At 64.7% G+C, this 21,095-nt stretch overlaps 1 protein-coding gene across 1 annotated transcript; it reads right to left on the bottom strand.

Moving 5' to 3' along the window:
• Window positions 1-490: 490 nt before the first annotated feature.
• Window positions 491-20,866, bottom strand: NCKAP1L (NCK associated protein 1 like). Its single transcript, XM_074530721.1, is given in 48 exon segments — window positions 491-1,130; window positions 1,808-1,897; window positions 2,348-2,457; window positions 3,023-3,139; window positions 3,827-3,884; window positions 3,886-3,921; window positions 4,022-4,102; window positions 4,640-4,722; window positions 4,860-4,911; window positions 4,913-4,948; window positions 5,274-5,376; window positions 5,474-5,520; window positions 5,522-5,566; window positions 5,568-5,601; window positions 5,884-5,916; window positions 6,462-6,511; window positions 6,513-6,596; window positions 6,599-6,650; window positions 7,303-7,434; window positions 7,931-8,022; window positions 8,024-8,077; window positions 8,749-8,778; window positions 8,780-8,851; window positions 8,854-8,871; window positions 8,951-9,034; window positions 9,198-9,246; window positions 9,755-9,900; window positions 10,246-10,254; window positions 10,256-10,305; window positions 10,499-10,561; window positions 10,564-10,579; window positions 10,723-10,746; window positions 10,748-10,859; window positions 11,523-11,632; window positions 12,256-12,352; window positions 13,366-13,422; window positions 14,269-14,395; window positions 15,004-15,033; window positions 15,314-15,335; window positions 15,338-15,364; window positions 16,256-16,393; window positions 16,895-16,985; window positions 17,884-18,026; window positions 18,102-18,158; window positions 19,150-19,218; window positions 19,220-19,243; window positions 20,052-20,162; window positions 20,693-20,866. Coding segments are annotated over 47 exon segments (3,240 nt in total). The 5' UTR covers window positions 20,115-20,162; window positions 20,693-20,866; the 3' UTR covers window positions 491-1,007.
• Window positions 20,867-21,095: the final 229 nt, after the last annotated feature.

The following is a 21,095-nucleotide window of genomic DNA, read 5'->3' as shown; positions in this document are numbered from 1 at the left end:
ATATATAAAATATAGTAAAATAAAATATAAAATAAAAATAAAATAAAATATACAATAAAAATAAAAATAAAATAAAATAAAGTAAAATAAAATAAAATAAAATATAAAAACTAAAATAAAATAAAATAAAAAATAAAATAAAATAAAATCAAGAATAAATTAAAATCAAAAATAAAATAAAATAAAATAAAATAAAATAAAATAAAATAAAATAAAATAAAACCCGGGGGGGGGTGCGGAGGGAGAGAGGGAACGGGGCTGCGGGAGGGAAACTGAGGCACGGCCCCAGCGGGAGGGAGCGGGAGCGGAACGGGGGGAAAAAACCCGGTGGGAATCGGGGGGGGCGACGCGTTCTGAACCCCCCCGGACACCCCCGGACATCTCCGGACACCCCCAGAGCCCCCCGAGGGTCCCGGAACGTCCCGGGGGGTCCCAAGGATGGCGGGCCCTGCGGACCCCAATAATGGCCGAGAGGTGAATTTGGGGTGAAAAGAGGATTTTAGTGACAGCGGCGGCAGCGAGGGGACAGCGAGGGACAACTGGGGACAGTTGGGGCCAGCTGGGGACACGGTGGGGGCAGCCAGTGGTGAGAAGGGAGGGTTGGGGGTCACGGTGGTTGCAGAGGGACAGGGAGGGATTTTGAGGGACAGGAATGGAGATTTGGGGGTCCTGGGGGGGAGAGGGAGGGGATTTGGGGGGACAGGGAGGGGGATTTGGGGTCGGGGGTCCAGCTGGGGTGAGCTGGGGAATTTGGGGAGGAGATTTGGGGGTCCTGGGGGGAACAGAGTTTGGGATTTGGGGGTCCTGGGGTGACAGGGATGGAGATTTGGGGTCGGCGGTCCTGGGGGTGAGGTGGGGAATTTGGGGAGGGGAACGGGGATCAGGAGGGGGTCTCGGGGGTGGAACGGGGTGGGGGGGATCTCAGTGAGGTTCGGGCAGGCTCTGGGGGGTCCCGGTCAATGCGGGGGGGGTCCGGCCGGGGGTCCCGGGGGTCCCGGGGGTCCCGGTCAGTGCTGGGGGGCGCGGCCGGGGGGCTCCCGGCACACCTGGCGGAAGGCGTTGCGCAGCAGCACGTACGGGAAGCAGCTCTCCAGCATGTCCAGCGTCAGGAAGGACGACTCGGCCACGATCTTTGGGGTGGGGGGCACCCATAAACACCCATCGGCACCCATTGGCACCCATTGGCACCCTTAAACACCCATCATGACTCATCAGTGCCCCCCCACTCCTGCCGACCCCCCTGTGGCTCCCCCGGCCCGGCTCAGGGTGAAATATTTGAAATATTTGCAATATTTGCATTGAAATCGCTCCGGGCGCCAGGTGTTCCAGATGTTCCAGGTGTCCTCATGTCCCCCACCGTGTCCCCTCCATGTGCCCCCCAGGTGCCTCCCATGTCCCCTCCCATGTCCCCCCCATGTCCCCCCAGATGTCCCCACACAGGTGTCCCCAGGTGTCTCAGGTAACCCCCCCAGGTGTCCCCATCAGGTGTCCCAGGTGTCCCCAGGTGTCCCAGGTGTCCTCCCCAGGTGTCTCCCGTATCCCAGTTGTTGCCCCAGGTGTCGCAGATGTCTCCACCAGGTGTCCCCATCAGGTGTCCCAGGTGTCCCAGGTGTCCCATGTCCCCAGGTGTCACCCCCAGGTGTCCACCTCATGTCCCCCCCCAGGTGTCCCCATGTCCCCCCCAGGTGTCCCCAGGTGTCCCAGGTGTCCCCAGGTGTCCCAGGTGTCCCCAGGGGTCCCAGGTGTCCCCCCCAGGTGTCCCCAGGTGTCCCCAGGTGTCCCCCCCCAGGTGTCCCCATGTCCCCACCAGGTGCAGCAGCAGCACGATCGAGTCCTGGTTCCGCAGCCGCGCCTTGTCCGGCTCCTGGGCCAGCTGCAGGAGGCTGCTGGAGGCCAGCTGGGGACACAGGGGACAATGGGGGGGACAGTGACAGGGACAGGGGGACAGCAGGGACAGCCACAGGGACAGCAGGGACAGGGTCAAGGACAGGGGTCAGTCAAGGACAGCAGGGACAGAGCCAGCCCAGAGGGGACAATGCCAGCCCAGAGGGGACAGTGCCAGCCCCAGGGAGGGGACAGGGACAGCCCCAGGGAGGGGACAGGGACAGCCCCAAGAGTGGACAGGGACAGCCCCAGGGAGGGGACAGTGCCACCCCAGAGGGGACAGTGCCAGCCTGGAGGGGACAGTGCCAGCCCCAAGAGCAGACAGTGCCAGTCCCAGTGGGGAATAGGGACAGTGCCAGCCCAGAGGGGACAGTGCCAGCCCCAGGGAGGGGACAGGGACAGCCCCAAGAGTGGACAGTGCCAGCCCGGGGAGGGGACGGGGACAGTTCTGTGCCAGGCTCACCAGCAGGAACTCCTTGAGGTGCGTCTCGATGTTCTTGCTGTGCACGGTGAAGAGCGCGGCCGAGAGCTGCACGATGGCCTTGGCCAGGCAGTGCACGTTGTTGTTGTGGCCTGGGGACATCACGGGGACATCGGGGACATCGGGGGGGACACGGGTGGGAGTCAGTAAAGGGGGGGACAGGTGAAGATTGGGGATTCGGGAAGGCTGGGGACATGGGCAGGGGTTGGGGACACAGGAAAGTGTTGGGGACACAGGAATGTTGGGGACACAGAAAGGTCTTGGGGACACTCAAGTGTTGGGGACACAGCAGGGTTGGGGACACAGCAGGGTTGGGGACAGTCCAGAGTCTCCACAGTGCCACCTCCCTTGGTGACAGTCGTGGTGTTCCCCCAAACCTTCTGCAGTGACAATGGGACAGTGAGAACTGCAAGCATGGTGACATGGGGACACACAGGGACATGGGGACAGGGGACATGGGGACATGAGGACATGGGGACACAGGTACACAGGGGACACAGGGACAGGGGGACATGGGCACACACAGACGGACACTGGGGACATGGGGACATGAGGACACAGGGACACAGGGGACAGGGGACATGGGGACATGGGGACATAGGGGACACAAAAGGACATAGGGGACACAAAGGGACACAGGGGACACGGCCCCCTCACCGTCCAGCTCGGGGTTGTAGAGGGACGCGGGGTCAGCGGCCAGCAGGGGCAGGGACACGGCCACGAACACCAGGAGCAAGCAGGACACCTTGTAATCCTCCTCGGGGGACACGGCCTCTGCCGAGGGGGACAGCGCGGGTGACAGTGCCACCCGGGAGGTGACAGTGCCACCCAGGAGGTGACAGCGCCACCTGGGCAGTGACAGTGCCACCCCCACGGTGACAGCGCCACCCCACGGTGACAGTGCACCCAGGAGGTGACAGCGCCACCCAGGAGGTGACAGCGCCACCCAGGAGGTGATAGTGCCACCTGGGCAGTGACAGCGCCACCCCACGGTGACAGCGCCACCCCACGGTGACAGTGCACCCAGGAGGTGACAGTGCCACCCGGGAGGTGACAGTGCCACCCCACGGTGACAGCACCACCCAGGAGGTGACAGTGCCACCCAGGAGGTGATAGTGCCACCTGGGCAGTGACAGTGCCACCCCATGGTGACAGCGCCACCCCACGGTGACAGTGCCACCCCACGGTGACAGTGCACCCAGGAGGTGACAGTGCACCCAGGAGGTGACAGTGCCACCCGGGAGGTGACAGCACAACCCAGGAGGTGACAGCGCCACCCAGGCAGTGACAGTGCCACCCCACGGTGACAGTGCACCCAGGAGGTGACAGTGCACCCAGGAGGTGACAGTGCCACCCGGGAGGTGACAGCACAACCCAGGAGGTGACAGCACCACCCAGGAGGTGACAGTGCCACCCCACGGTGACAGTGCCACCCCACGGTGTCCCCAGAGCCCCCCGCACCTGTCCTGTGCCCCGCCAGGGCCGTCACCAGCGCCGGGTCCACCTCGCACGGGACCCCCCGCGGCCGAGGCCAGCTCGAAGATGCTCAGGGTGACCTGGGGACAGGAGGACAGGGTCACGCAGTGTCACAGGTGTCACACGGTGTCACACGGTGTCACAGGGCCGGGTGGGCACCCCCCGTGTCCCTGTCCCCACCTGGATGTCAGTGTCCGGGGTCACCACGTCCGCCAGGCACTCGATGGGGCCCATCAGGAACGGGCAGTGCTGAGAGAACACCTGGGGGGGGCGGGCAGGGGGTCAGGGGGTCCTGGGCCCCAAAATGGGGGGGTCACATGTCCCCAAATGGAGGGATTGTGTCCCCAAAATGGGGGGGGGTCATATGTCTCCAAATGGGGGGGACTGGGACCCAAATGGGGGGGGGTCACGTGTCCCCAAATGAGGGTTCTGGGTGCCAAAATAGGGGGACTGGGATCCCAAATGGGGGGGGGGTCCTAGGTCCCCAAATGGGGGTCCTGGGCCCAAAAATGGGGAGGTCTTGGGCCTCCAAATGGGGGGACTGTGTCCCCAAATGGGGGTCAGGGGGGTCCTGGGCCCAAAATGGGGGGACTGGGTCCCCAAATGGGAGGGGGGGATCTTGTGTCCTCAAATGGGGGGATGGGGTCCCAAGATGGGGGCTTCTGGGTCCCCAGATGGGGGTCAGGGGTGTCCTGTGTCCCCAAATGGGTGTCCTGGAGGGATCCCAGGGTCTGGGACTGTCCTGGGGGGGGTCCCAGGGTCTGGGGGTTCCCCGGGGGGGTTCCGGGGGGGTCCCACCTCCCGCAGGCCCTGCTGGGCCATGGCGCGGAAGCTCAGGATCTCCCCGATGATGGTCATGCGCTTCAGGACGTTCTCGGCCGCTGTGGGGACACGCGGGGGACAGCGGGGTGACACGTGAGACACCCACCGTGTGCCACCCTCCATGTGACACTCCCGTGTGCCATTCTGTGTGCCACCCCCCTGTGTCACCCCCTGTGCCACCCCGTGTGCCACTCACAGCTCAGGCGGGGCAGCAGCGCCGGCCTCTGCTCGGCCCGGCAGCAGCGCAGCCTGCACCAGCGTGTCCATGTTCTCCACCACCAGCTTCTGCGGGGACATGGGGACACTGGGGACACTGGGGACACTGGGGACATTGGGGACATTGGGGACACTGGGGACACTGGGGACATAGGGGGACATTGGGGATAGTAGGGACCCTGGGGACATTGGGGGACCTGGCATCTCCCACCCATCCCAAGGGGCAGGCAGGGACAGGGTTGGGGTGGCACTAGGATGTGTCCCCTGTCCCCTGTCCCCTGTCCCTGTCCCTGTCCCTGTCTGTGTCCCCTGTCCCCTGTCCCCTGTCCCCAGCCCCTGTCCCTGTCCCTGTCCGTGTCCCCTGTCCCCTGTCCCCCAGCCCCTGTCCCCATACCTTCAGCTCTGTCACCTGGGACCTCACGTGCCACATCAGGTTCTCGCTCAGGAACCTCATCCCATAGGGCCCAATGAGCTCGGCCAGCGCCCGCATCTCTGTAGAGGGGGCAGGGGGGTGACAGGTGGGGACAGGTCGGGGGACACTGCAGGGACAGGGGGTGACAGCCGCCCCCCCAAACCCCCCCAGCCCACCTGAGGACGTCGGAGAACTCGGCGGCGCTGAACGGGGGCTGCTCCTCGCGGGGGCACCGTGGTGAAGGCCTGGAGGGCCGGGGACAGGAGCACGGCCCCCGGTGCTGGCCTGGCGCAGCAGCGCCTCCAGGTACCTGTGGGGACACCGCTGTCACCTGCGGCACTGTCACCTGTCACCTATGGCAGTGTCATCCTGGGCAGTGTCACCTATGGGACTGTCACCTATGGCACTGTCACCCATAGCAATGTCACCCATAGCAATGTCAGCCATGGCAAGGTCACCCACGCAATTCCACCCATATCCGTGCTGCCACCACCCTGTCCCCCTGTCCCCCTGCCCTGTGGTGACCCTGTCCTCATGTCCATGGCAGTGACCCTGCCACCCCGTCCCTGTCCCCTCCATGGTCGGCACTGACCAGTCGGTGTAGATGGAGGTCAGCGTGGGCTGCCTGCTGCCCCTATGGGTGACCCCGTCCCATGTCCCGCATGGTGGCACTGACCAGTCGGTGTAGATTGGCGGTCACAGTGACCCTGTCCCCATGTCTCCCATTGGCACCTTTAACGCCAGTCGCGCTTTACGGCAGTATTTACGACAGTCGCACTTTACGGCAGTATTTACGACAGTCGGGCTTTATGGCTGTCCCCATGTCCCCTCCATGGTGTCACTGTCCAGTCGTTGTAGATGGCAGTTACAGTGACCTGTCCCCAGCCCCTATGGGTGACACTGTTCCCATGTCCCCCTTGGTGGCACTGACCAGTCTGTGTAGATGGCCGTCAGCGTGGGCTGCCTGTCGCACCCTGTCCCCCATGTCCCCATTCCCATGTCCATGTCCCCATGTCCCCTCCCTGGTGGCACTGACCAGTCGGTGTAGATGGCCGTCAGCGTGGGCTGCCTGTCGCACCCTGTCCCCATGTCCCCATGTCCCCATGTCCCCATGTCCCCTCCATGGTGTCACTGACCAGTCGGTTGTAGATGGCCGTCAGCGTGGGCTGCCCGCTGCCGTCGCGGGGGTGGCTCTGCTGCAGCAGCACCGCCCGCAGCAGCCCGCGCCGTGTCCAGGGCCACCAGGTGTCCCAGGCGCTGCACCAGCCCCATGTAGGCGCCCAGCCCCGCCAGCACCTCCGAGGGCGCCGCGCCACCTCCTGCGAGGCCTGGCTGTAGCCGGCCATGGCCATGATGGCCCTGCGGGGACACGGGGACCGTGAGGGACGCGCAGGGTGTCACCTCGGCCCTGCGTGTGTCCCCGGTGTGTGCTCAGTGTGTCCCCTCAGCCCTGCGTGTCCCCAGCGTGTCCTCTCAGCCCTGTGTGTCCCCAGTGTGTCCCCCTCGGCCCCATGTGTCCCCAGCATGTCTCATCAACCCCGCAAGTCCCCTTGGCCCTACATGTCCCCAGTGTGTCCCCTCAGTCCCACGTTGCCCCCTCAGCCCTACATGTCCCCTCTGCCCCACGTGACCCCAGCATGGCCCCAGCGTGTCCCCTCAGCCCCCCATGTCCCCCTTGGCCCTGTGTGTCCCCAGTGTGTCCCCTCAGCCCTGCATGTCCCCAGCATGTCCCCACAGCCCCATGTGTCTCCTTGGCCCCACGTGTCCCCCAGCATGTCCCCAGCATGTCTGTCCCTAGCGTGTCCCCTCAGCCCCCCATGTCCCCTTGGCCCTGAGTGTCCCCCAGTGTGTCCCCCTCAGCCCTGCATGTCCCCAGTGTGTCCCCACAGCCCCATGTGTCTCCTTGGCCCCACGTGTCCCCAGCATGTCCACAGCGTGTCCCCAGCATGTCCCCTCAGCCCTGCATGTCCCCTTGGCCCCACGTGTCCCCCTCAGCCCCACGTGTCCCCACTTGGTCAGGCGCGCCTCCAGGTGGCTGCTCAGGTACTCAGCCGGTGTCACCGTGTGCCCGAAGACGGTGAAGTTGGGGACGTGGTTGAGGCTCAGGGACAGCTCGGCCAGGGTCAGGTGCAGCTTGTCCATGCTGGGGGACAGTCATGGTGTGACCCCAATGGGGACAATCGTGTCCAATGGGGACAATCACACCTGTGTCCCCATGCCCACACCCAAGCTCTGGTAGCTTCAGGTGAGCTCCTGAAGACCCCAGAGGCCACCAAGACCTCAAAGGCCACCGAGCCCCCAGAGGTTCTGGAGACCCCAAAGGTCCTGAAGCACCCAAAGACCACCAAGAGCCCAAAGATCCTGGAGCCCCCAAATGCCACCCAGACCACAAAGGCCACTGAGCACCAGAAGTTCTGGAGACCCCAAAGGCCACCAAAACCCCAAGGGCCACCAAGACCCCCAAAGGTCCTGGAGACCCCAAAGGTCCTGGAGCCCCCAAATGCCACCAAGACCTCAAAGGCCACCAAGAGCCCAAAGGTCCTGAAGCCCCCAAATCCACTGAGCCCCCAGAGGTTCTGGAGACTCCCAAGTCCCCAGAACCGTGACCCCGTGGGGACAGTCCCTCCCCCAGGTGACACTCACTTGGTGGTCAGGGGTCCCGGTCCCGCCGGTGGCTCTCTGTCCCGGGTTTGTCCCTTTGGGGGTCCCCCTTGCGGGGCGGCTGCATTCGGGGTTTTCTTGACGCGGGCTCTGCTGATGGTGGCTGCACAGTGCTTGGGGAGGAGCTGCGGGGTGGGGACAGGGGCGTGGGGACATGGGGACATGGGGACAGGGACATGGGGGACACCCCCAAATGAGGCCACCATGGTCACAGGCCACCATCCCCAAGGGCTGGGTCAGGGGATGCCCCACCAGGTTTGGCCCCCATGGAGGAACTTCCCCCATCCCGAGGGTTTGGTGGGGACAGAGGGACAAGGGGACAAGAGAGGGCCATGGAGACCCCGATGGCCACAGAGACCCCAGAGGCCACAGAGACCCTCAAGCTGATGGAGACCTCATGGTGGTGGGGACCCCCACCATGTCCCACCAAAGGCAGAGGGATCCTGAAGGTGTGAGGACCCCAAAGGCCACTGAACCCCCAAAGATGCTGGAGCCCCCAAAGGTCCTGGAGCCCCCAAAGGCCACCAAGACCCCAGAGATCCTGGAGACCCCAAAGGTCCTGGAGCCCCCAAAGGCACCAAGACCCCAGAGATTCTGGAGACCTCAAAGGCCACCAAGACCCCAAAGATCCTGAAACCCCCAAAAGTCCTCCAGCCCCCAAAGGTCCTGGAGCCCCCAAAGGCCACCAGACCCCAAAGGTCCTGAAGGTCCCAAGGGTCACCACCCCTCTAAAAGTCCCAGACCCCCCGGACTCCCCCAAGCCCCCAAAGGTCCCAGACCCCCCAGACCCCCAGACCTGCTGGCTCAGGTTGTGCTGCTCGGCGCAAGGCATCCAGGACGCAGCCGCTGCCCACCCGCGCCAGCTCCTCCAGGAACTTGTGGCACAGCCCCAGCGCCGCCCGCCCTCCAGCTGGGGGTACTGGGGGACACGGCACCCCTCAGAGCCAGGGACAGGGCTGGGGGACCCCCCAAACCCCCCCCCCCCAGGTGTCACCCACCTCCTCGGGGCACATGGGGTGCTGGCAGCGCGAGAAGTGGGCGCAGAGCAGGGGGAAGGCGATGGCGAAACGCAGCATGGACGGCTCGTCAGCGTCTGCGCGAAACATCCGCTCCAGGGGGACGGGGATAGAAACTGGGGACAGGGACACAGATGGGGACAGGGACAGGGTCAGGGGACACCGAGAATATCTGCTCCAGGGGACGGGGGATAGAAACTGGGACAGGGACACAGATGGGGACAGGGACAGGGTCAGGGGACACCGAGAATATCCGCTCCAGGGGACGGGGATAGAAACTGGGGACAGGGACACAGATGGGACAGGGACAGGACAGGCCAGCAGGGTCAGGGGACACTGAGAACATCTGCTCCAGGGGACGGGGATAGAAACTGGGGACAGGGACACAGATGTGGATAGGGTCAAGGGGACACCAAGAATATCCGCTCCAGGGGACGGGGGTAGAAACTGGGGACAGGGACACAGATGGGGGACAGGGACAGGGTCAGCAGGGTCAGAGGACACTGAGAACAGAGAACATCCACTCCAGGGGACGTGGGTAAAAACTGGGGACAGGGACAGGGACACAGATGGGGACAAGGGTCAGCAGGGTCAGGAGACACCGCCAACATCCGCTCCGGGGGCCATGGGTGGAAACTGCAGGAGGGGACAGGGATGGGGACAGGGAGAGGGACAGGGACAGGGGGGTCAGGAGACACCGCCAACATCTGCTCTGGGGGCCATGGGTGGAAACTGCAGGAGGGGACAGGGCTGGGGACAGGGACAGGGACAGGGACAGGGGCTCACCAGAGGTGGGACAGGTCCGAGGTCTCGTCCAGCAGCTCCTCGGGCCGGTCCAGCAGGAGCGTGTGGAACACCACCAGGCTCATGGCACGGCCAACGTCACTGTTGGAGCTCAGCGGCAGCGAGGCCTTGGCCACACTGGTGTAGGCCTGGGACAGATAGGGGGACAGACAGGGGGGACAGACAGGGGACATGGGGACAGCCAGGGGGACAGGGTCAGGGTCAGGAGGACAAAAATGGGGACGGGGAAAGGGACAGCAGTGACAGGATCAAGCTCAGGGGACATGGGGACAGCAGGGACATGGGGACAATGGTGGGGACAGGGACAGGGTCAAGGGACAGGGGGGACAAGTGTGGGAATAGCAAGGACAGGGGAGGAATGGGATTGGCACAGGGATGGGGACAAGGGTGGAGACTGGGACAGGGACATGGGGACAGGGACATGGGGACAGGGACATGGGGACAGGGACATGGGGACAGGACAGCGCCATCACCTGGAGCCGGGAACCAGTCCAGGCGCAGCGCGGTGAAGTCAAACTGCTCCTGCTCATCCACTGCGGGGACAGAGGGGACACGGGGACAGGGCTGGGGGGTGGCAGTGCCACCACAGGGGACCGGGGCCCGGGATTGTCCCAGAGCTCCAGGGACAAGGGAGACACGGAGCTGGGGTGGCACCCGGCGACACGGTGAGGAGACAATCCGAGCTGGGAGGGGACAATTCGGGCCGGGATGTGACAAAACCCGCACCTTCCTTGGCCGCCAGAGCCGAGAGGGAGCTGACGAAGGATGAGAGGATCACGGACTCCTCCTCGGGCACACCGAGAGGTTCTGCGGGGACAGGGTGGGCTCAGGGGTGCTCAGGGGGGCTCAGGGGGCTCAGGGGGGCTCAGGGGGGTTCAGGGGGGGCTCAGGGGGGCTCAGGGGGGCTCAGGGGGGCTCAGGGGGACAGCGCCGCCCCCCCCGGTGGGTACCTGGATGACGTCGCTGAGCACGAGGGGCGTCGAAGCGGGCCAGGTAGTGCCCGGTTGGTAGCGGCGCAGGAGCCGCAGGTTGCTGCCGCACCAGCGCCCGCAGCTGCTCCAGCGCGAACAGCAGCTCCGCCAGGCGGCTGGGCCGGGGGGGCGGTCAGAGGAGACACCCCCGAAACCCCCCCGAGTCACCCCGAAACTCCCGAACACCTCCCCCAGTGCCCCCCGAACCCACCCAAAACTCCCGAACCCCCCCCCAGTGTGCCCCCCCAAACCCCCCCAGTGCCCCCCAGACCCGCCCAAAAACTCCCGAACCCCCCCAGTGCCCCCCAAACCCGCCCAAATCTCCTGAACCCCCCTAAATCACCCCAAAGTTTCTGAACCCCCCCCCCAGTGCCCTCCTCGAGTCACCCCGAAACTCCTGAACCCCCCCAGTGCCCCCCAAACCCCCCGGAACTCCCGAACCCACCCAAAATCTCTGAACATCCTCAGAACCCCACCCTGAACGCCCTCGAAACCCCACAGTGCCCTCCCCGAGATCACCCCGAATCTCCTGAACCCCCCCAGTGCCCCTCAAACGCCCCCAAAATCACTGAACCCCCCCTTAACCCACCCAAATCTCCTGAAGCCCCCAAATCACCCCAAAACTTCTGAAAATACCTGAAATTCCTGAACCCACCCAAAAACTCTGAACGTCCTCAGAACCCCACAAGGACCCCACCAAAATCCACCCAGTGCCCTCCAAACACCCCAAAAATCGCTGAACCCCCCCAAATCTGGGGGGTCCCCTCCCTGTCCCCCACCTGTCGCTGAAGTCCTCGGGATTCTTGCTCTTGGTCACGTGCTCGGCATGTCGCGACAGCCAGCTGACCTCGTCGCGACACAGCGACAGCGCCACGAACACCAGCAGGGCCTGAGGGGGGCGACAAGGGGGTCGGGACCCCCCAAAATCTCCCAAATGCCTCCCAAAGCCTCCCAGAATCCTCCTCCAAATCTCCCGAAATTCCTCCCAAAATCTTCCTGAATCACCCCAAAATCTCTCAAAATCCCACCCAAAATCTCACAAAAGCCCTCCAAAATCCTCTCTAAACCTCAAAAATCTGCCCAAATCCCCCCCAAAATTTCCCAAATCCTCCCTCAAAAATCTCCCAACCCCCCAATATTCTCTCAAACCTCCCCAAAATCCCCCCAAAATCTCCCAAATCCCCCTAATCCCCCCAAATATCTCCCAAAATCCCCCCAAATATCCCGAAATTTCCCGCAAATGCCCCCAAAATCTCCCTGATTCCCCTCTAAATCTCTCAAAGGCCCCAAAAATTTCCCAAGAGTTTCCAAAGTCTCTCACATGCCCCTCAAAATCCCCCCTAAACATCTCAAAATCCCCCCTAAGGCCCGCAAATATCTCCCAAAATCCCTCCAAAATTTCCTCAAACCCCCCCCCACAAAATCTCCCCTAAACCCTCCAAAAGCTCCCCAAACCCCCCCAAAATTTCCTCAAATTCCCCCAAATCCCCCCAAATTCCCCCAAATCCGCACCTTGGGTCCGAGCAGGCCGGGCTGGTCCTCCAGCAGCGCCGCCAGCTCCCGCACGGCCCCGCGCAGGAACGAGCGGCGGCCCCGGTGCAGCGCCGGGCTGGGGGGCACAGGGGGGATTTGGGGGGTTTTGGGGGTCCTTGGGGGTCCCTGGGGGTCCCCGGGGGTCTCTGGGGTCGGGGGGACCCGGAGGGACAGAAGGGGACACGAGGAGGGGACAGGACCCGGAGCAGAATCAGGGGTGGTCCCATGGGGATGGGGAAGGGTTGAGGGGATTTGGGGGGTCAGGATGGGGACAAGGGGGGGGGGGGGTCAAGGCCGGGGGTCACCCCCCGGAACCCCCCCAGACACCCCCAAGGGACAGCAAAGGGCAAAGGGGGCGCTGTGGGTGAAACAGGGGAGAGACCCCCCAGGAACCCCCTGGGTTTGGGGTGCTCTGGGATCTCCCATGGCCCCAAACCCCCGGGACCCCCAAATCCCCTGAGACCCCCAAATCCCCCAGGAACCCCCCGAGTTTGGGGTGCTCTGGGATCTCCCATGGCCCCGAATCCCCCGGGACCCCCAAACCCCACAGGAACCCCCCGAGTTTGGGGTGCTCTGGGATCTCCCATGGCCCCAAACCCCCTGGGACCCCCAAACCCCCTGAGATCCCCCAAATCCCCCAGGAACTCCCTGGGTTTGGGGTGCTCTGGGATCTCCCATGACCCCAAACCCCCAGGACCCCAAACCCCCCTGAGACCCCCCAAAATCCCCCAGGAACCCCCTGGGTTTGGGGTGCTCTGGATCTCCCATGGCCCCGAACCCTCCGGTACCCCCAAACCCCCGGTACCCCCCCAAACCCCCCCCAGACCCCCCGGGTTTGGGGTGCTCTGGGATCTCCCATGGCCCCAAACCCCCCGGGACCCCCAAACCCCCCAGGAACCCCCCGGGTTTGGGGTGCTCTGGGATCTCCCATGGCCCCCGAACCCCCCGGGACCCCCAAACCCCCTGAGACCCCCCAAACCCCCCCCAGACCCCCCGGGTTTGGGGTGCTCTGGGACATCCCATGGCCCCGAACCCCCTGGGACTCCCCAAATCCCCCCCAAACCCCCCAGGACCCCCCAAACCCCGCACCTGTGCGCCACCGCGTGCTCCCGGCACTCCTTGACATCGGCCACGCGCTTCCCGTACCTGGCGAGGGGCACCTGGAGCTGGCACCGCCCTGTGCCACCCATGGGCACCCCCGGACACCACCCACCCCCCCCTGGTACCCCCCTGGCACCCCCAAATCCCCCTGAACACCCCCAGCCCCACCCTGGCACCCTCAGAGTCCGCAGTGAAGCCCCCAGGCCCTGCCCGGGCAGTGACACCCCCCGGTGTCGCCATCGTGATGCACCCCCGGGGCAGTGCCACCCTCGCCCTGGGCAGTGTCACCCCGCAGTGTCCCCGTCCCCCCCGGCAGTGTCACTCAGTGTCCCCATCCCCCTGGGTAATTGCCACCATCGGTGTCCCTGTCCCCATCCCTCCCTGGCAGTGCCACCCCCCATTGTCCCCCATCCTCTCCACCCCCTGGTAGTGCCACCCACAGTGTCCCCATCTCCCCAGCAGTGCCACCCCCAGTGTCCCCATGCTCTCTCCCCCATGGCAGTGCCACCCACAGTGTCCCCATCCCTCCCTGGCAGTGCCACCCCCAGTGTCCCTTCCACCCCGGCAATGCCATCCTCTGGTGTCCCCATCCCTCCCTGGCAGTGCCACCCCTGGTGTCCCACCCCTGGCAGTGCCAGCCCCCTGGCAGTGCCACTCATGCTGTCCCCATCCCTCCCTGGCAGTCCCACCCTTGGCAGTGCCACCCCCCTGGCAGTGCCACCTGCAGTGTCCCCATGCTCTCTCCCCCCTGGCAGTGCCACCCCTGGTGTCCCCCACTCCAGCAGTGCCACCCCTGGCAGTGCCACCCCCAGCAGTGCCAACCACGGTGTCCCCATCCCTCCCTGGCAGTGCCACCCCTGCAGTGCCACCCCCCGTGCCCCCGTGCTCAACCCCTTGAGCCCCCCCAGCAGCTCCTCGGTGACCTTGTGCACGGCCACGGCCTCATCGCGCACCAGGGGCACAAAGAGGGACCCGCGCAGGGCCTGGCGCCACAGCTCCTGGCACGGGGGGGGTGCCCAGAGGCGCCCGGGCACGCCAGGAACCCCACTGGGGGGGACAGGGGGTCAGGGGGACACCGAAATGGGGACAGGGACCCCAAATGGGGACAGGGACACCAAACGGGGACAGGGATCCAAAATGGGGACAGGGACCCAAACGGGGACAGGGACACCAAAATGGGGACAGGGACCCAAAAACGGGGACAGCCAGGGCACCCGGGCATGCCAGGAACCCCACTGGGGGGCACACGGGGTCAGGGACACCGAAATGGGGACAGGGACCCAAAAACGGGGACAGGGACACCCAAAACAGGGACAGGGACCCCAAAATGGGGACAGGGACCCCAAACGGGGACAGGGACACCAAAATGGGGACAGGGACCCCAAACGGGGACAGGGGACCCCAAAATGGGGACAGGGACCCCCAAATGGGGACAGGGGACCCAAAATAGGGACAGCCAGGGCGCCCGGGCACGCCAGGAACCCCACTGGGGGGGACATGGGGGTCAGGGACACCGAAATGGGGACAGGGACCCCAAAATGGGGACAGGGACCCCAAACGGGGACAGGGACACCAAATGGGGACAGGGACACCAAAATGGGGGATAGGGGCCCAAAATAGGGACAGCCAGGGCACCCGGGCATGCCAGGAACCCCACTGGGGGGCACACGGGGTCAGGGACACCAAAACGGGGACAGGGACACCAAAATGATCACCAGGCGTGGGGGACACTGCCCAGGAACCTCCAAAAACAGGGACAACCCCACATCAGGGACACCAGAGACCCCAAAATGGGGACAGGTCCATGACAGGGACCCCAAAATGGTCACCAAGACTTGGGGACTCTACCCAGGAAGGGTTGGGGACCCTGCCCAGAGGGTTTGGGGACACTGACAGGAGGGTTTGGGGACACTGCCCAGGCAGTGGCAGCACTCACGGATGATCCAGCGCTCCATCACACCTCCAGGGACAGGTACTCACAGGCCATCTGGGGACAGCAGTGCCACCGCGTCACTGTGCCCTGAGCCCCCAGTGCCCCTGTCCCTGTGTCACCATAGCCCTGTCCCTGTGTCACTCACTCTGTCACTGACGGCCGTGCTCAGCCTGTCCCCATGTCCCCACACCCCACAGAATGTCCCCATGTCACTCACACTGTCACTGGTGACTGTGCTCAGCCTGTCCCCATGTCCCCATAGCCATGTCCCTGTCCCATGTCACTCACACTGTCACTGGTCACTGGGCTCAGCATGTGCCCATGTCCCCATGTCCCCATGTCACTCACACTGTCACTGGTCACTGGGCTCAGCCTGTCCCCATGTCCCCATGTCCCCATGTCACTCACACTGTCACTGGTGACAGGGCTCAGCATGTCCCCATAGCCATGTCCCCACACCCCATAGCCATGTCCCTGTCCCCATGCCCCATGTCACTCGCACTGTCAGAGGTGAGGGGCTCAGCATGTCCCCCATGTCCCCATACCCCACAGCACTGTCCCCATGTCACTCATGCTGTCACTGGTGACAGAGCTCAGCATGTCCCTGTCCCCATAGCCATGTCCCCACACCCCATAGCCATATCCCCATGTCCCCATGTCACTCACACTGTCACTGGTGACAGACAGGGCTCAGCATGTCCCCTGCAGGTCCCAGCAGGCTCAGCCTGTCCCCATACCCATGTCCCCACAGGCGTCACTCACGCTGTCAGAAGGTCACCTGGCTCAGCATGTCCCCATGTCCCCCACAGGCGTCACTCACACTGTCAGAGGTCACCGGGCTCAGCCTGTCCCCATGTCCCCATGTCCCCCACAGGCGTCACTCACACTGTCACTGGTGACCGGGCTCAGCATGTCCCCATGTCCCCATGTCCCCATGTCACTCACGCTGTCACTGGTCACCGGGCTCAGCATGTCCCCCGCGGGTCCCAGCAGGGACAGCAGCTGCTCCTGGCGCCACAGCTCCGCGTCCCGGCAGCGCCGCAGGAACGGGGCCCGCAGGGACAGCAGTGCGCTGCTCACGGCCTGGGGACAGCGGGGACACAATGGGGACACCAGCCGGGCACACCAGGGACACCAGCCCGGGGCACACCGGGGACAGCGGGGACACCAGCCGGGCACACCCGGGACACCAGCTGGGCACACCGGGGACAACGGGGGCACAATGGGGACAGCAGGGGCACAATGGGGACACAGCCCGGACACACCGGGACAGCGGGGACACAATGGGGACACCAGCCGGGCACACCAGGGACACCAGCCGGGCACACCGGGGACAACGGGGGCACAATGGGGACAGCAGGGGCACAATGGGGACACAGCCCGGACACACCGGGGACAGCGGGGACACAATGGGGACACCAGCCGGGCACACCAGGGACACCAGCCGGGCACACCGGGGACAGCGGGGGCACAATGGGGACAACGGGGGGCACAATGGGGACAGCAGGGGCACAATGGGGACAACCGCCCGGACATGAGGGGTGGCCCTGACGGGGGTGGCCCTGCTGGGGACCCCCGACCCACCTTGGTGTGGGGCCCGAACTCCTCGGGCAGCTTCTTCAGGGGGTGCTCGTACTCCAGCACCATCTGTGCCAGCCGGGGGAAGCTGGGCTCGCTGCGGGGGACACGTTGGGGACATGTTGGGGACACACTGGGGACAGCCCCAGGGCCAGTTCCGGTGTTATGGACACATTGGGGACACACTGGGGACAGTGCCAGGGCCGGTTCTGGTATTGGGGACATGTTGGGACCAGTCCTGGGGCCAGTTCTGGCACTGGGGACATGCTGGGGACACGTTGGGGACAGCTCTGGGGCCAGTTCCGGTGTTGGGGACACATTGGGGACACACTGGGGACAGTGCCAGGACCAGTTGTGGCATTGGGGATTACGCTGGGGACAGCCCCGGGGCCAGTTCCGGTGTTGGGGACACACCGGGGACACTCTGGGGACCACCCCAGAGTCGACCCTGGTGTTGGGGACACATTGGGGACAGCCCCAGGGCCAGCCCCGGCACTGGGGACACAGTGGGGACAATCCTAGGAACGACCCCAAACCAGGCCACAGACGTGGGGACACACTGGGGACAACCCTGGGCTTGGGGACACGGCCCTGGGGACAGCATGGGGTCAGTTGGGGTGGCCCTGGGGACAGCCTGGGGACAGCAGGGAGGGCACTGGGGACAGTGTGGGGACAGCCCCAGTGAGGACACAGCCCCAGGGGACAGCAGGGGTGGGACAGCCAGGTGACCCTGGGAACAGTCTGAGGGCAGCAGGGTGACCCCTGGGGACAGTGCAGGGACAGCAGGGTGGCCCTGGGGACAGTCTGGGGACAGCCAGGTGTCCTGGGGACAGTGCAGGGACAGCAGGGTGGCCCTGGGAACAGTCTGGGGACAGCAGGGTGGCCCTGGGGACAGTCTGGGGACAGCCAGGTGTCCTGGGGACAGTCTGGGACAGCAGGGTGACCCTGGGGACAGTGCGGGGACAGCAGGGTGGCCCTGGGGACAGTGGTGGCACCTGGCGCCGTGGCTCATCTCGTGCGCGCACTGGTAGAGCCCCAGCAGCAGGCGCCGCTCCTCGGCGCGCGCCAGCAGCAGCACCAGGGACACGTAGGTGACAACCAGGTCCAGGTAGCCCTTGGTGAGGTCGTAGTTGATGTGCTGCAGGGGAGGGGACAGCGTCAGGGCGCGGGGACAGCAGGGACAGAGCAGGGTGGCGCTCGGGGTGGCACTCACGATGTCGAAGAAGCACTGGCTGGCGTCGATGGTGTTGAGCAGCTCGTACACGTGGTCCTGGGGACAAGGGACAGCGCCACGTGTCACCGCTGTGTCACCGGCCCTGAGGGACACCAGTGTCCCCTGTGTCCCTCCTGTCCCCTGTGTTCCTGGCTTTGAGGGACCTCCTGTCCCCTGTGTCCCTCGTGTCCCTGTGTCACCAGCCCTGAGGGACTCCCTCCACCCCCATGTCCCCTCTGTCCCCCTGGCTCTGAGGGACCCTTCTGTCCCCCATGTCCCCCTTGTCCCCTGTGTCAACTTTGTCCTTCCCATCCCTTTGTCCCCTGTGTCCCCCAGTGTTCCCTCTGTCCCCTCTGTCCCCGTGTTCCCCTGCCCCCTGTGTCCCCCATGTCGTCCCTGTGTCCCCTCTCCCCTGTGTCCCCCATGTCCCCCTATCCCTTGTGTCCCCTTTGTTCTCCCACGTCCCCTCTGTCCCCCATGTAGCCCTGTGTCCCCCCATGTCCCCTTTGTCCCCTGTGTCCTCCTATCCCCTATGTCCACCATGTTCCTGTCCCCTGTGTCTCCTGATGTCCCCAGTGTCCCACATGTCCCCCATGTTCCCCTGTCCCTTGTGTCCCCCATGTCCCCATCCCCCATGTCCCCCCTGTGTCCTCTCTCCCCTGTGTCCCCCATGTCCCCCTGTGTCCTTGTGTCCACCATGCCTCCCATGTCCCCCTTGTCCCCTGTGTTCACCGTGACCCCTCTGTCCCCCATGTCCCCTTTGTTCCCCTATCCCCTGTGTCCCTCATGTCCCCTGGTGTCCCCCTGTCCCCCCATGTCCCCCGATGTCCCCCATGTCCCCCTGTGTCCTCTCTCCCCTGTGTCCCCCATGTCCCCCTGTGTCCTTGTGTCCACCATGCCTCCCATGTCCCCCTGTCCCCTGTGTTTACCGTGACCCCTCTGTCCCCCATGTCCCCTTTGTCCCCTGTGTCCCTCATGTCCCCTGGTGTCCCCCTGTCCCCCCATGTCCCCGATGTCCCCCGTGTCCCCCGTGTCCCCTCCGGCTCACCCGGAACTCCAGCACGTCCAGGAAGGTTTGGTAGAACGGGGCCAGCGCCCGCACGATGTCCCCTCTGTCCCCTGTGCACCGGGCCCAGGTGCTGCTGCGGGGACACCGGGGGGGGACAGCGGTGTGGGTGGCATGGGGGGACACGAGGGGACAGAGGGGGTGGCAGTGACACACAGGGACAGCAGAGTGGGTGGCACACGGGGACAGAGGGGTGGCAGTGACACATGGGGACAGCAGAGGGGTGAGAAAAGGGGACACCCAGGGTGAGGTGACAGTGGGGACACACAGGGTGGGGGTGACACCAGGGGGGACACCCAGGGATGGGTGACAGAGGGGACACGCAAGGGGGGGTGGCACATCTCACGGGGGGTGGGGACACAGGGACAGCAGGGACACAGGGGTGGGGACATGGTGACAATGGGGACACGGGGACAGGGGGTACACGGAGATGGGAACAAGGGGATGGTGACACAGGGGTGGGGACACAGGGACAGCAGGGACACAAGGGGTGGGGACACAGTGACAATGGGGACACGGGGACAGGGGGGACACTGAGGTGGGAACAAGGGGATGGTGACACAGGGGTGGGGACACAGGGACAGCAGGGACAGTGACAATGGGGACACGGGGACATGGGGACAGGGGTGGGGGACACGGGGGTGGGGATAGTGGGGACATGGGGGACAATGGGAACTCAGGTGGGGACACGGGGGTGGGAACAAGGTGGTGGTGACAGCGGGGACACGGGGATGGGGACAGTGAGAACATGGGGATAGTGGGGACAGGGGGGGGCACAGAGGTGGGGGACACGGTGACAATGGGGACACGGGGACATGGTGACAATGGGGACATGGTGACAATGGGGACATGGTGACAATGGGGACACGGGGACAGCGGCTCACGGTGCTGCTGCGCACGTCCAGGTGCGGGAATTTCTTCAGGATGAACTTGGCCGAGGCCTCCATGGCCTTGTCCCCGAGGAAGGCCGGCCGCGTGCGGGGGTCCGAGCACGTCTGGGGGACCCCCGAGGGTCACCACCCCCCGAAATGACCCCAAAATCCCCTCCCTGGGCTGGAATCCCCCCCAAAAAAACCCAGAACTGAACTCCACCCCTCAGATCTCCCAAAATCCCTTCCCTGGGCTGGGACACCCCCAAAAAAAACCCAAAACTGAGACCCCTCCCCATAATATCCCCCCTAAACCCCTCCCAGGCTGGGATTCCCCCCAAACCCCACCCTACCCCAACCTTCCCCGGGTTGGAACCCCCCAAATTCCTCCTTAGGTCTGGGACCCTCCAAAACCCCCCCCAAAACTCAGGTCCCCCCCCTCCTCAGAACCCCTCAAATTCCCTCTCAAGGCTGGGACCCCCCCAAAACCCCCCTGCCCAAGCCCCTCCCTGCCCAAGACCCCCTGAAATCCCCCCAAAATCCCCTCCTGGGCTGTGCCCCCTCCCCAAATCCCCCCAATCCCCCAAATCCCCCCATCCCCTCGGCTGCTCCCCACGGCTGGGGGGTTTTGGGGACCCCCAGGATCCCCCCCAGACCTTTTTGAGGTTGTAGACCCTGACGAGGACCCCCCGGCCACGCTCATTGAGCAGCGTCAGCTTCTCGGCCAGCTTGTCCCCGTTACACCGAGGGCAGGGACATGGTGGCACCTCGGTGGCACCACCCAGAGTCCCCAGAAAGGCCCCAAACCCCAACTTCCCCTTCCTGGGCTGGGCCCGGCGGCGCTGGGGCCACCGGGGACACGTGACGGAGCTGCCACCGCCCCGTGACACCGCGGGGACACCGCGGATGGGGACAACGGCGATGGGGACACGGGTGGTGGCCAGTGCCACCATCGGCCCCATCTGCAGCTCTGACAGCCCCAGCTCAGGGCCCTATATTGGTATCTGGGCCCTATGTGAGGATCTGGGCCCTATATCGGGGTCTGGGCCTTATATGGGG

This window comes from Zonotrichia albicollis, chromosome 33, assembly GCF_047830755.1.
Source record: "Zonotrichia albicollis isolate bZonAlb1 chromosome 33, bZonAlb1.hap1, whole genome shotgun sequence".
Classification (NCBI taxonomy): Eukaryota; Metazoa; Chordata; class Aves; order Passeriformes; family Passerellidae; genus Zonotrichia; species Zonotrichia albicollis.
Note: the sequence above shows the minus strand (reverse complement) of the source record. Positions and strands in the feature narration are given on the sequence as shown.